Raw genomic sequence first — 15,680 nt, 5'->3', positions numbered from 1 at the left:
GTGGCCTCATCCAACCTCTGGGAGCCACAAATTGAACTATAAACTTCAGACTCTTCTCTACATGAGGATCTATGCTTGCTTATTAATAAAAATACAAATCATAGCCTTGTTGACCTTGAAAAGATTTTTAAAAGTTTTCCCCATGAATTCCAAAATAAAACTCAACATCCTTTTTATGGCAAGTTTGGAATGGCCTGTTTTATAATTATTACTACTAGTGGTTCTATCATTTTGGATAAGAGAATATTAAAAAATGTGCAAGTTTAAAGACAGACAAATGAACTGCAAACAGATGCTGGACAACAGGTGATCATAATTATGAACTATAGTTCTTGAGGGAAAGGTTTTAAAAAGATGCAACCATATTTTCACTTTTCCATAATTATCTTGATCCCTATGAAAGGGGTGTGCACCTTTAACCAATGATGCTTTATGACAAGTTTGGTTGAAATTGGCCCATTTTCTGGAGAAGTCAAAAATTTGTGGAAGTTTATCGAAAGATTGATGGACAACAGATGATCAGAAAAACTCACTTGACCGTGAGCTAAAAACTGAAACACCTGATGCTAGTGAAATGACATAATCAAACTAGTACTTCAAGGCAATGAAATTATATATAATGCTTTAAAATTCTTCAGTCATGGACCTTAAAATTTCTACTGCAGTTCATTTTTAAAAACAATATTCTACATACTAGGTGATTCTCCATTTAAGGAAAGAAACAAACAGAATTTTGATGTGTCTATTTTATTGCACACTTCATAATTAAAACTACTCAATTTGTTTACCACAAACAAACAAATAAAAAAAAAACTTCCATGCAAAAAAATATACAACATACTTAACTAAATGCCTCTCAAACATGTTTTAAAAGATGTGGAGATGTGTACATAATAGTTGAAATAGAATTCTATTCTTCTTTCATTCTAAGACTGGTGCTACATGTATTAATACTAGGTCCTTATCTCTGTTGCTGGAAATGTATGATAGAAATTTATTTTCACACATTTAGAAGCAAAGATTCACACTTCCTGGCTTTCAATTTGTTCATATGTACACATTCTCTACCAATAAATTTAAAAAGCTTTAACAGACACATAATGATTAAATTATTCGTGATTATTATTGTACGAAACTAAATTGCTTAAAAACACATTGAACTGTAACACAACTCCTGATTCCTGACATAATGTCCCTTTTCTCTACAATAAGTTACAGGCATTCAGTACTGATGGCCATGCAGACGTCATTTATGATATGTGAAATAAGGCAACAACAAAAAAAAAAGCAGTTAAATGTGCTGGCAAACTGATTATGCACCACTGGGATTTACATGGAGGAAAGCTCCATCTATACTACACATATTTTCTTTGTAATGACCAATTTTAAACCCGTAGCGAAGTACCATCATACATGTAAAATGACCATGGTGACAAGACCTGAAAAGAAAACATCCAATGAATATCTTTAGTATGGCAATTACAATTAAAATTCTAGTAGCCATGAAATATTGAAACTTTAAATCATTCATGTAAGTAGATGTAACTAATTCACATAAAGACAGAACCAAAGGGATACATCAAAATAACTTTTCATATTTTTTTCATATTTGTAATTTTTAAATCAATTTGTTCTAATTTTTGAGACATTTATATCAACTTCAATTTATACAGTAACACAACAGTAACACAACACGTCAGCTATTTCAATTCTTAATTGAGAAAGATCGATACATGATGATAATTTTAGCATTCAATGAAACCTAATAAGGTATAAAACATAGAGTAAATGTTTTAGTTGTTTTAGTTGTTATGTAACATTATACCTAGAATATATGCTGCTATCATTTTCTGGTTCACCGTCAGATGGAGATAATCTGGTAGTCTGCTCTCTGTGTCACCATGCAAGGGAAGCATCAGAGCCAGGATACAGGACACAGCAGTAAAGATGATGATCAAACTAGGACCGCCTCCTCCCCCCTCTGGCTTCATAGCTGACACAGAAAACAATCAACATGCATGGAAATAATGTTTTTATAGGACTGCACATCTAGACACAGATACTGATGTTGCTAGACATTAAACCAGTGACTAGTCAAAGTATATCATTTTTGCATTATACTACACTCCAAACTTTCGAAAAACATAACATTTTCCTTTGGGATTAAAAACCAAACCTTTCAGGGTGATAGTAACTAGCAATGGGAAACATAACTTGACAATGGGTGAAATTGAAAAAATATCAAATTAATGCACATGTGGTTTTGCCAAAGATTTGGGCATTTGAAATAAATGCAATCTGCATTAAAACACATTGAATACAAAAGGTACTGTGAGCAATGCTCACTAAGAATACCCCCCGCTTACCCCAATCTCCCAAAGGGTGTTGGTAATAGGTATAAACTACCTCTTTTCTGAGTGTAAAAAACAAATGGCATGACAAACCGAACCATATTGCTACTTCGATGTCCAGTGCGCGTGACCTTTGACCTTTTGACCCCAAAATCAATAGGGAACATCTTCATCCCATGGGTAGTCCATATGTATGATATGGTGACTGTAGGTGGAAAGGATAACGCTTTAGAGCCCGGAAACCATATTGCTACTTCGATGTCCAGTGCGCTTGACCTTTGACCTTTTGACCCCAAAATCGATAGGGAACATCTTCATCCCATGGGTAGTCCATATGTATGATATGGTGACGGTAGGTGGAAAGGATAATGCTTTAGAGTCTGGAAACCATTGCGTCTACAGACGGACGGACGGACGGACAGACGGACAACCCGATTCCAGTATACCCCCCCCCCCCCCCCCCCCCCCACAACTTGTTGCGGGGGGTATAAAAAGTGAATGATTAAAAGATTCAGCAGCCTGGCTGGAGTCATAATCTAAAAGATGTTTTGCCAAGATAGATGATGGGATGTAAGCCAAGGAATTATCTAAATGAAATGGGTTTTTTTACATAGCAAGAAATTCTTGAAAAAAAAAATCACTGGGTAGAATTTCTAAACTAATTTGAATTTACATTATTTCAAGCTGTTTTTAGAACATGTACACACTGGTCAAAGCTGTACACCTCCTAAAACAAGCATTCACATGACTAATACTTCAGTGTCTCTGGTGTAAATGTACCTCTGCTTGGTGTTCCGGGAGGCTCTGGTGAAGTGGATGTCAGAGAATGGAAATTGTCCTCTGGCTGCTGGGACGATTCTTTCTTTGGCAACAAAACTGCCGTAATATCCTTTTTACCTGAATAACAAAGTATAACAAATCTGACTAAATAATATGAGGGATTAGCATCTCAATTGTTTCAATTCAATTTGATATATTAACCTTGTATTTGGACACACAATCACAAAATTTCCTTATTATAAAGAAATGGTGATTCTGAATTTTAAAAAAAAAATCTACATACTGTTGCCTAGGACACATTAACAATAAACTTTAAATACTCCCGTTTTAAATTTGCTGAAAGTTGTTCTTTGCTACTTCAAAATTGTAAGTAAATTCAAATTCACTCAACTTTAAATTTGCTTGCATAGAATGAGAGTGAAAAGAGTAAAAATAAAATGGGGAGCAAATATTTCCACGTAGCTGCATTATTTAATCGTTCTTTTCTCATGATTTCCCTACTGTAACTCTATAGTTCGTATCTTTCATTACCAATAACTTTTTTGGTGCCATGTTCTGTAACATGAATGCGTAGCTTGTCTCTCACTCCTTCATTGTTGATACAGATGTCTGAATGGCGAACGACACTATCAAAATAAAGACAAAAGAGTATACAATTATTTATAATATTTAAGGTATCATGTTGTATGACAGAGACATATTTATATGTGAGGAAATATAGTCTCATAGGGTAAAAATCAAAGATTCCACTTTGCAAGTACAAGAAGCTGTTTATATATAGCATACACTTGCATTCATGTACTTACATGTAGCTGTATACTTAAATGTAGATAAATAACCTTAATTCTAAATATTTCAAATATTACATGTGGCTATTTTAATACGTACATTAATTTAGCTGTTTACTTTCATACATTTAGTTATATACTTAGCTGTATATATTATACTTATGTTGTGTAACCGTATACTTACATACATTTATTTCTGTACTTAGCCGTATACATTATACTTATGTTGTGTACTTGTATACATTAATTTATACTTACATATCCACACAACAGTGTGGTCTTATAGTCCCCTCAGAATCAACAACTGTGTATTTCCTTGGAGCTGTGCATAAAACTGAAATAAAAGTTACATTTTCTATTAACATGATTAAAGCAAACTTATTGCTTTGTGAATTTCATTACTTTTAAATTTGAGCATAAATGTTCATAGTTTCAGAAACTTTTTAAATAAATTAACTAAACACATTTTTATTTCATGAAAACTGATATCATTTCTCATTTTGTCCAACCCTTAAAAAGTCTGCATGATAATTCATTACCTTTTTTTGTATTGGGAATGTGTGTATATGTAAAAAGCATCAATTTAAATCATGCAATGGAGTCTAATTTCCTGTTCTTCACAAAAAACATCAACATGATTTTGATATCTTCATTAAGAATTACTGAGACATACCTTTAAATTTCAGTGGGAATTCGTAAGGGTTATACAGGGTCAACACTTGTTTATGGGATGATTGGTCATCGGAGTAGAAATTCAGTGACGAAGGAAACACAAACACTGGCAGTCTGCCATCAGAGAGCTGTGTGGGCTGTCTTAGCATTGGACAGTACTACTGCATACACTAATCTGTACCAGGCAACCTCTCCCTCATACCACACCTAAAGACAAGAAAGAGATGAACAGACATTTTCTCTCTTCCATCCCCCTATTTTTTTTGTAATACAATGTACAGTGTGCAAAATTAATGGTAGATTGAAAAAATCTATAGAAAATTTGTCTGGTCTATAGTGAGGAGAATATTTCAATACCAATTTATCTGTAGGGTGAATTACTACAGTCTTCATGCTTACACACATTAGGTGAAAGTTAGAAAACATCACCAAAGAATAAGCAAGGTTGTAAATGATCTATGCATGTTATTGACATATCTGTCTCAACTTATGACAAAATGAAATACAGATAAAGAGTACAATAAAATTTTGGGGTATTTATTACTTCGCCATTGGTTTATACACAGGGACCAGTAATATTTTGTCTGTAATGATAATTGTAGGGGTCAAAACCATGCCACCCCCTATTTTTATTAGGGGGTGGTATGGTATGTGCCCATATTTTTATCATTGGGTACAGACAAAATTACAGGTTCCTGTGGTTAACAGTAGTAGAATGTAAAACAGGTCTTGTGGTACACCAATCAGGGATTTATGTAGGTTGTTTTTACAACTGGTAAAGGGCACCTCCCTCCCCCCTTTGACAACAAATGAATATTTCCCCTTCCACAGGTAAAAAATTCTCTTCAGTTGAAGAAACTACACAAAACTGTATGAGAATTCGTACCCCCAAAAATTATTTTTATATATTTTAAGTCATTTTCTATAATCATCAGTCTTACAATATACATAATAAGTAATAAATCAATTTAATATTCTGAGGATGTCCACCACCACACACCCAAACCCTCCTCCAATCTCCCTTGAAAGCTCACCACTGCATTCTCAAAAATCCCCTTAAATATGAAATGGATAGTAACATCTAAAATACTTAATAGTAACATCTAAAAGTTGGATAAAACCCTGCCAATATATGAAAAAAGTACGTTTCGCACAATGAATGCGTCATAAATATTTCACAAACAAAGTGGTTACAACTAGTATCCTTTTTTACTAGATCTATCAACAGCGCTTTCACCAAACATAAACAAACATCCATATATTATGCAATATTTACTGCGAATATTCAATGAAGTAGATTACCACTAAATGCATGTTTGCTTCGAAAAAAATATGTATATCCATAGAAAAAATAAACAAACAAATTACCCTTATCGGCCACAGGTTTCCAAAGCTCCCAGGACAAAGGAATTATCTGTTCTAATTTTGACAAAGGTCTCATCAGCTGTCGTCTACTCTTCTGTTTTGAGAAAAACGTCACCAAAGGTTGTGTAGGATTAATCTGCGTTACATATGTGCTTGAGGTAAAGCGTTTAGCTAACATAGATATTGTATAAAAATGGGCATGGAGGAAGAGCAAGAACTTTGCAATGAAAAATTGAAGCATAGCGCTGATGACACACACCAAAATCAGTCAAAGTTGAGGTATCAGAACATATAAAGTGTGATAGGAAGAGAAATGTGATAATCTTCCTTTCTGTTTCAAAAGATTGGTATATTTTTAACTGTTTTGGTTTTTTAATTATATTTCAAAACATTTCTCGACCTCGGAGGTTATCCTACAACATACCCGAAAATGCGGTCATTATTTCTTAAATATCTTACATTTATAAAGATTGAGAAGAAAATGGATAAGAAGCCTCTGTGGTTTAAACAACCGAACAAACGTGTAAATGCGTGTGTTGTAGGGCCTGCGCCTAGACTGTAGCAGTCTAGCAGATATATGTTTTGTGATTTAATTTCTGATTTCACTCCGGAATATACCAACAGTATTAATCAATTTATTTACATGTATATACATATTTTTTTGCTCAGTCATAAGAAATGGAAAGCTCTTCATAGGAAAGAGAAGAGGAAACTGAGAAGGCAAGAAGAAGCTAGGCAGAGACAAGAGGAAATAAATGAAGGTTTTTATCAAGATTTGGTTTTAAATTATTTTAAACATTTTCAGTGGTTATTTTTGGGAAGTTTGTCATTTCCCCCATGACTTTCTGACGGTGAATTGTGGAAACCCAAAGCATGTTCAGGACAATCTAATTAAAATCCGATCTTCTCTAACCGTTATAATGGAGATCTAGTTAGAGAAGATCTGATTAAAATTAGATTGTCCTGAACCAGCTATGGGTTCAGCACAGGGTTTAATGCAGAGTTAAGGGTCAGAGAAACCCATGATTGAAACAGATTTTAGAGTTCTTTATAATGTTTGATAAAATCATTATACAGTGCTGGTTTGCAAGAGTGTAAAGTCACAAGTGCTATATTCCAAAGGAAGGACAAATATTTGTATAATTCAGTCATGAAAGAACAAAAGCAAGAATTGTGTGCATATTAATATAAGCCCATAATAAGAATCATCAGTAGTATTTTATTTCCTCAGATTGTTACTGATAAACAGAATGATTTTCTTTTCATTTAGTCCCGTGGGGATCCTGGTTAGAATAGGTCCTCAGTACCCCCATGCTTGTCGTAAGAGGTGAATAAATGGGGTGGTCCTTTGAATGAGACCACAAAAACTGAGGTCCCGTGTCACAGCAGGTGTGGCACAAGAAAGATCCCTCCATGCTCAATGGCCATAAGCACCAAGCATAGGCCTAAATTTTGCACCCTTTTACCGGCAGTGGTGACGTCTCCATATGGATGAACTATTCTCCAGAGGGACATTAACAATATTCAATCAATTCAATCAATCTTTTCATTTTCATTGAAGTCTGAATATTAAGTCAAAGATTTGTGACATATGTTCTTTCATTAATTGGTAATTATGACATTGTGTTTAATTTTTGTTTAATAAATTAGGTTTAGTGTTTTTACTGTAAATATTTAGGGCTGTGCACCTGTCTACATAACTAATCATCACTTCAAGTCTTTATTGTGACACATTATCTTAAATAGTTTTCAACAAATTGCTTTCATATTTTATACAAAAGTAGTTGAATTGCTACACTTAGATTTTCACATTTAATACAAAGGTAGTTCATCCTGAAGATTTGGGAAAAGAACATAATCTCTGTCATTTATATACACATCAATACTGTGTCATGTTCCATTAGAAAAAGTTCTTGGTGGGGCCATTCTTTCCTGAAGAGTAAATTTTCTAGCTTGACTTTCAGATGCAATATCCATGACATCAACATGCCTAGTAACTATAGGGCTATTTCCTTCTTAAGACAATAACATTAAAGTCATTTTAGAAAAAAAATGTAATCGGAATATTAACGATAATTATCAAGAAACTTTTTTTTGTCAAAAATGATAAAATGAAAACTAGAAATAAGTTTTTATAAGTAAATTGAATATAATTTACTGTAATGTAATTTATTTCCATGATTTCTCAATGAAGTCCTAAACAGTGCAAAAACTTTGTATAGAGTTATATAATAATATATTTTAACTTTTTCCAACATCATAAAAAAATTAAGTCCCTTATTTCGTAGGAATTTTATATTTGTATTCATTACAATAAAACTAAGTCATGTATTTGAGAGAGAATCTTGTGGAAGTATTAGCCAATGTATGCTCTTTTATCCAAGCATTATTATTATTATTAAGAGGAGGAAAAAAAACAGAATTCTCCATCCCATCTGGTTAGACTGAAAGAAGTAGAAGAGAATGAGATTTTACGAGAACAGCGTGAAGAGGCTGAGAGGGCGTACCTGACAAAGGTGTGGGAGGAAAAGGAGAGGCTGGCACAGGAAGAGTGGAAACTCAAGAAGGAGCGGGAGATCAAGGAAAAAGAAAAGAGAATAGAAATCGAGGTACTTTAGAATCAAGCTTCATATGATAATGTCAATAGAAACATTTGTCTATATAGTTCTAAACTCAAAGTATGATAATGTCAATAGAAACATTTGTCTGTGTAGTTCTAAACTCAAAGTATGATAATGTCAATAGAAACATTTGTCTATGTAGTTCTAAACTCAAAGTATGATAATGTCAATAGAAACATTTGTCTGTGTAGTTCTAAACTCAAAGTATGAGCAGAGGAAATGATCGATACAAATATGTTTAGTACATGCATTTCTATGACCAAGTAAAATGATTAATATGTTTTTTAGAAAAAAATAAAGGAAGAATGGGAAGAGAGACAAAGAAAAGAAAAGGAAGAAGAAGAATTGAAAGGAAAGAAGAAAGAGAAGCAGGTGAATTGGACCATGACAGTATATCCTCTGTTGTTGTATCACAAGATAACCAGTGAAGCGTTTAACTTATTGTATCTTACTGGTTTTAGTGTGGGTGGGTTGGAAACATTTTCTATCTCTTATAACATATGTCACTTTTCTCGAGTTTGCAGTCTTCTCCAAAATGTATTTTCTTGGTGAAATAACTGTGAATATTAATGTGCAGATCAGACAAATGTTCTATCTTTTGGAGATACAATTAATACAACAATGAGGCCACCTGTAGTGGTCTTTGTCTGTAGTTACTATGAAGTACAAAAGACAATCCTTAACAAAATTACTGCCAGAAAACGGACAGTGGCTGGTGCACACCACTAGATATGTATCTTTTTTTGGTGGGAAACTTTTAAGAAGTTGTGAATGTTGACATCGGTGGTATGGAGGATTATTTACTTAAATATACATATAGAATGCAAAGGCTTACAGTTACTTTGAGGTTGTAGACCAATGAGGTGTTGAAAATTGCAGAGTGCAATATGCAAAAAATACTTTCTTGTTGGCTGAATTTGTAATTGACTCAATCTGGATACACAGTAGAATAAGTATATACACCAAATCTTTACGGTCACACTTTGTCCCGCCTGTCTCACAACACCTCAGAGATTGTTCCTATGTTTAGACTGACCTCGTAACTACATGTATATTTAAAAAAACTTATGGAACATTATCTTTTGAATTTCTGCAATGCATATGTGTTTAATGTATTCACACATCAAATTTTAGATTCTGTGCTATTACCATTTATCATTTGAATGAGGAGCATACAAATCCTTCAAAACCAAGTTTTGGTGTATATAAAATCCAGATGAAGTCATTTACAGATTTCAGCCAATGAGAAAACAGATATAAAAAGTGATCTACCTCTGGATTTTCTCTCACATTTTTCTGAATTCTTGTATTTCTTGTGACCCACTGTTATCAGTCTGAAGTAGAGAGAGTGTAAATGACGTCTTAAGGATTTACAAAATGGTTATCATTTTGAGAAGAAAGTGTTTGGGTGATATGAACATCCTAACAACATCATATCCAAGAAGCCATTACTTTACTACAATGTCATATAATAAGGCCCTGCAGCTAACATTGTGCATGTAACAAAACCAGTAAAAGAAAATTCAGATGATGTAACTGCTGAAATTATTATATGAACAAGAAATTCCAAGATTAGAGTTAACAAACATTGCAGAGGGATAGTCATTATGATGTTTATGTAATGTCATTTTATGGAACTTACCAAATCATTATTTTTGTTGATGTGCCTCGCTTTCTCTGTTTAAAGGATATACAATCCCCCTTTATATTCTCTTTCATTGTATCTTATTTTTAAAATATTGTATGTGGCTGTGTATAAAGACTGATTTTAGAGACTTAACCTTGAGTATCAGATGATGATGTGTTGGCCATGATACTATATTGTAGGAGGAGCTTCTAAAGGAAGCAACAGCCAATGAAAATAAGGTGAGTGATATACTGACCAATCAAATGTAGTGATCCTGAAGTCATTTGCTGCGAATCTAGAAGAGTAATACGCTGACCATTTAAATTTAGTTTTGCTGAAGTAATTTGCTGTAAATCTCAACAGACATCATTATGATGTACATATGTATGAATTTGAATTTATATTTTGAAGGGAGATGTATATGTTATAAAAAAGCAAAAATATTCGTGCAAGAATTTCTTTACAGCTGTAGGATATATCATCATAAAGTAAAAATATATACATGTATATATGCATATTTTATGACAACTAATGACTAATGATGACTCGTAAGTCAAGAAATTAATTTTATGTTTGTGTTAAAGGTACCTGAATGATTTGTTTATTGATAAATTTGATTTTTGGATATTTTAAATCGTAGATTGAAACCTGGCACAATCCCATATTAACTCGGTTACCAGGCAAAGAGCGAGATCCCTGTATGTTTTTTTCCAAGACAGGGTCATGTAGATTTGGTGACAGGTAGGGAAATTTCTTTCAATATTGAATGAAATCTTTATGATATGTACGTGTAAATGCATTCTGTGTAATTCAATGTTCAGATTATTTCCGTGGTCAGGAAATATTTCGGCATCACAATTGTATGTCTTAAAACTGATCTTCTTATAATAGTTTTTGAGAAATAAAATGCAGTGAAACAGCCATGGGTTTTTTTTTTCACTGACAAAACAACGAAAAATTTTATATACTTTGGCAATTGGGGGGAGAGGGGGGGGGGGGGATTTTGGTGATTTCCAAAAATTCACCAAAATAAAAATTGCCAAATTTAAGTACATCAGTATACATACATTATATACATAAATAGATATGAGTCCACAAAAATTAATGGTATATCTTGTAGACCCAAATCTGTCAAATTTTTGTCCCATATAAGTAACTGGCTATATGGTACACTGTATTAAAAAAAATTTCATTGTGCAAACATGTTTATATAATAGGTGCTCCAGGGGACATCCTGAGCCTGAAGCCAGCAATACTCTGCTATTTGCCAGCATGTATAATCACTTTGAATTGGAGCAAGGACTCAAAGATGACCTTGACACAACAGGTAATCTCAACAGTGAGACATATTAGTTTGATCTAGACTCTTTCTAAATCATGTAGGAAGGATTTGTTTTATAGGCGTTTAAAAGTTTTTTGTCAAGGAGTGTTGAGTATCTTTTGTCATCATAGATGTGGCCTTGGAATATGAAGACGGAGAGCTCTATCAAAACTTCCAGGACTTCTATAACGACATTGTCCCAGAATTCAAAAACTACGGAAGAGTAACCCAGGTCAAAGTGTGCAGTAACTATGAGCCCCACCTACGTGGCAATGTCTATGTGCAATATAAAAGGTAACAAAAACATGTTAATTCTATATAGTGGTTTAGATGGACTCTTGAAACATGGAATGAATTAAAATGTTTCAATCTTTCAGTGAAAACAGTGCACAAGAGGCCTTTATGAATCTGAATGGGAGATTTTATGGAGGCAAGCAATTATCTTGCCAGTTTGTTGAGATCAAGAAGTGGAAATCTGCAATTTGTGGTAAGTCCAGGCTAAGAGTCCTGAAAGTTTTGTGTTATTGTGTCATCATGTGGATAGTAGTGGATAATACTTCATTTAAGTCCAGGCTAAGAGTCCTAAAAGTTCTGTATTATTGTGTCATCATGTGGATAATACTTCATTTAAGTTTGCTGGATAGGTAATACATGTAACTTAATACTCCTGCTCATTGTGACTTCATGTTGGAATTTTATGACTTTACATAAGATCATATCTTGATCACTGATGGGCCTAGGAACATCTACTGGACCTCCAATATGCAAACATAGATATGCATTGTGTATGTAGTTCCAAACAGGTGTATTATGTACCCTAGTAGTGAGTTTCATTTGATATGGATGGAGAATAGTCTTTATTCGGTCACTCAGGTGACCTATTGTTGTTGGACGTCGTCTGTTTACAATTTTACATGTTTAACAACTTTTACTTGATAACTATAAGGCGTGAAGCATCTGTACGATAAGAGGAATATAAATTGTGGAATTTATGACCTTGTCACCCCGGGGCTTCATTATGATGTCCATAAAGCCCTCTGTTAAAATTGTGCAATTCATGGCCCCTGGGTCAGGGGTTCAGGCCCTAGGACAGGGCCAATATGACCATGTAGTGAACATGTATTAAATCTTGAAAAATCTTCTTCTCATCTTCTAAAAATACATGTATTTGAGAAAAGCAAAATGCATGATTATGATGTCCATCATGCTCTTTACCTAAATTGTGAAATGCATGGGTCATAGGTCAGGGGTTCAGCCCAAGGGTAGGGCCAATATGACCATATAATGAATATATATCTTAGAAAATCTTCTTTGATTCCATATAGATTTGAGAAAAACTAAATGTATGATTATGATGTTTAGAAGCTCTCTACTAAATTGTGAAATTCATGGCTTCTGGGTTAGGGGTTCAGGCCCTTGGGCAGGGCTAATATGGCCACATAATAAAAATGTGTGAAAAAATATATTTTCTTCTCTACTTTCACAGTCAAGAGAGATAAACTAAATACTTGGTTATGTTGTCCGTAATGTCCTCTTAAATTTTGAAATCCGCGGCCCATGGGTCAGGGGAGGATGGGGGGATGTCAAAATGGTTTATATGTTTCAAAGTTTCATTTTTCCTTCTTCTGTAAATGTAGTGTATGCATATTTTGAAAGATTATAAACATGTGCACAAAGGACTCCGTATTGAGGCTTAAATGCAAATATGAGACTCCCTGTATGGTTCAAACAAAGGTTAAATGATATGTTCATACAAGGAGCTCATGGTTATTTTGACATGTAATATGTACAATTATTTGAATGAGTTTCAAACTACTACTTTATCTAACAAGACCATTCTCGGAAATATATGTACAATATATCAGTAAATATCGTTTAACTTCTCATTAGCTAGAAATTGAACGTGGAAGATTTTATATTCCAAGAAATAAAAGACTTTTTAAATAATGTTCTTTGTCACAGATTGAAGATGAGTTTAATTTTATTCTGATCTGCCCATTTCATGATCATGATGCTAGGAAAATGTTCATAAAGAAATATTACTATAAAAATCCCTCTACCTTCAACTGTTGTCAACAGAAAATGTTACAGAGTTATGTAAATTGGGTGAATATTTTTATATTAATTTCGAAATTAAGAGCAGAAATTTAATATATTATTCGGGGAATATCTTCACTATCCTCATTGTGCATTATATATCACACTATATAGAGCTTATATAGCATTATTGACGCTTTCATCAATGGAAAATTTTGGTAATGTAACGTTACTATTCCACATTCTTCTTTATTATGTCATACTTTATATGTTAATCATATTATTGTACAAATTATTTTATGCGTATACGTTACAATAATCTATGTTATGGGCTATGATACTCAGGTGACCATTAAGGCCCGTGGGCCTCTTTTTTAAATTTTTTTTTTATTTTTGTAGTTTGTAACAGTTGTACATCTCTGTTAGAGTAAAGTGAGTACTTTGGCCAATGATCGATTTATTGATTATTATTCATTTATTTACAGGATTATATGGAAGTGGGAGATGTCCAAAGGGAAGGAACTGCAACTTTCTACATGTGTTTAAAAATCCCAGAAATGAATTCTGGGATGCAGATATGGATACAAACCATGAACGTATGAAGACAAGAAGGCGTAGATCGAGGTCTAGGTCCTGGTCAAGAAAGCATAGGTCAAGACGAGCACGTAGGTCAAGGTCAAGATCATATGATAGTCATAGGCAACATTCTACAAAATACTCGAGGTCAAGAAGTAGGTCTAGAGAAAGGTCCCATGTAAGACCAGGGAGGAGAAGAAATAGGTCAAGATCAAGAAGCAGATCTCGAGATCTATTGAAAAGTAGGTCAAAAAGGGATAGACAGAGACGATCACGTAGCTGGTCACAAGAAAGATCAAATGGCAGATCCAAGAAATCAGAAAAATGTGAGAGAGGATCAAGATCCAGAAGTCGATCACAAAGTAGATCCAGACGACAGAGCAAAAGAGAGAGAAGGTCAAGATCAAGATCTAGACCTGATAGTCAGTGTCCATTATCTATGTCTGATGAAGAAACTTTGGACAATCTTGATTTAGAAGACGGTAGGAAATTTGAACCGGTGACATCTGTTAATGGAGTGGATAAATGTGAGAACAATACAAATAAAAATCATTTGCGAAAGTCTAATTCACCGGAAAGTTCAGCGAAAAAGAAACATAAAAAGCACAAAAAACACAAACACAAGAAAAAATCGTACTTGGAATCCTCAGATATTGAATAAATGTTTCAAAAATTTTATGCTTTTTTGTTGTGATTATTGCATTGATGTACATTTACCAACACATAAAGCAAGAACAGTTTACTCGATCTCAGACTGGTGTATTGAACAATGATTCACTCTTGTTTTTGATGATAACTATAAGGGTTTATCATCTCAAAGAGTATGCTTCTTGCGCGTGCATTGAAACCAAAATGGAAGTCAATAAATGTAATATTGTTTTGTTATATAATTTAAATTAAATATATATTTTTATGTGATTGCTTAGGAAAAGCTTTGGAATCCATCAATAAGACAGTTTAATAACAGTGGCAGATCCAGAGGGGGGTCCGAGGGTTAGATCCCGCCCCTCCCTTTTGTCAGAAAATTTTGGAAAAAAAGATAAAAATAAAACACATTTTGAGGGTGGAACTCACCTCCTTTGTAAATCAAAATTAATGGTAGAGCCCCCCCCTTTCAAAAATTCCAGGATCTGCCCCTGAATAACATGATAATAATCGTACTGACATTTCATTTTCTCACATTATCACCAGTGTAAGATCGACTTTACCTATGTGAGACAGCCATGTGAGATTTTTCTGTATCACACTGCTGCGACGTCATTTGATTGTGACGTCATAGATTTTCTATGATTTACGTTACATGGTGAAGTAAAAATATTTTGCATCGTTATTTTTAAATTTTAATGTATAGGGCCTATAGCTTTATGTTGGATAACTTTTGGTTTCTTAGTTTACACTTAGTACAGTGTTAACCATTTTCGGGTATGCTCTTTCTGCTTATAATTAGTTTTTGCATCAAAGTTCAATGAAGATTTTGATAATTTAGAATTTTCTCAAAGCTCCTAAATTTATGCACTAAACTGTAGGTAAAATGTGAGAAAA

At 33.7% G+C, this 15,680-nt stretch overlaps 2 protein-coding genes across 3 annotated transcripts; one reads left to right on the top strand and one right to left on the bottom strand.

The window, feature by feature from the left end:
- Positions 1 to 731: 731 nt before the first annotated feature.
- Positions 732 to 6,097, bottom strand: LOC125658996 (motile sperm domain-containing protein 1-like). Of its 2 annotated transcripts, none has more exons than XM_048890475.2 (7): positions 5,960 to 6,097; positions 4,593 to 4,798; positions 4,178 to 4,253; positions 3,663 to 3,757; positions 3,132 to 3,248; positions 1,826 to 1,993; positions 732 to 1,439 (listed from the first exon to the last, which is right to left on the bottom strand). In XM_048890475.2, the coding sequence occupies exons 2-7, from the start codon at positions 4,738 to 4,740 to the stop codon at positions 1,408 to 1,410; spliced, it is 636 nt and encodes a 211-aa protein (XP_048746432.1). In that variant the 5' UTR covers positions 4,741 to 4,798; positions 5,960 to 6,097; the 3' UTR covers positions 732 to 1,407. The 2 variants fall into 2 exon arrangements, with proteins under 2 accessions (XP_048746432.1, XP_056004568.1); XM_056148593.1 differs by lacking the exon at positions 5,960 to 6,097 and adding an exon at positions 5,626 to 5,743.
- Positions 6,098 to 6,100: 3 nt separating this feature from the next.
- On the top strand, positions 6,101 to 14,816 carry LOC125658992 (U2 small nuclear ribonucleoprotein auxiliary factor 35 kDa subunit-related protein 2-like). Its single transcript, XM_048890470.2, has 10 exons — positions 6,101 to 6,235; positions 6,626 to 6,717; positions 8,360 to 8,565; positions 8,866 to 8,949; positions 10,405 to 10,443; positions 10,845 to 10,945; positions 11,422 to 11,531; positions 11,657 to 11,819; positions 11,903 to 12,012; positions 14,048 to 14,816. Exons 1-10 carry the CDS (start codon positions 6,150 to 6,152, stop codon positions 14,797 to 14,799), a joined length of 1,743 nt encoding a protein of 580 aa, XP_048746427.1. The 5' UTR covers positions 6,101 to 6,149; the 3' UTR covers positions 14,800 to 14,816.
- Positions 14,817 to 15,680: the final 864 nt, after the last annotated feature.

The sequence above is a fragment of the Ostrea edulis genome, chromosome 9 (genome assembly GCF_947568905.1).
Source record: "Ostrea edulis chromosome 9, xbOstEdul1.1, whole genome shotgun sequence".
In the NCBI taxonomy this organism is placed as follows: Eukaryota; Metazoa; Mollusca; class Bivalvia; order Ostreida; family Ostreidae; genus Ostrea; species Ostrea edulis.
Note: the sequence above shows the minus strand (reverse complement) of the source record. Positions and strands in the feature narration are given on the sequence as shown.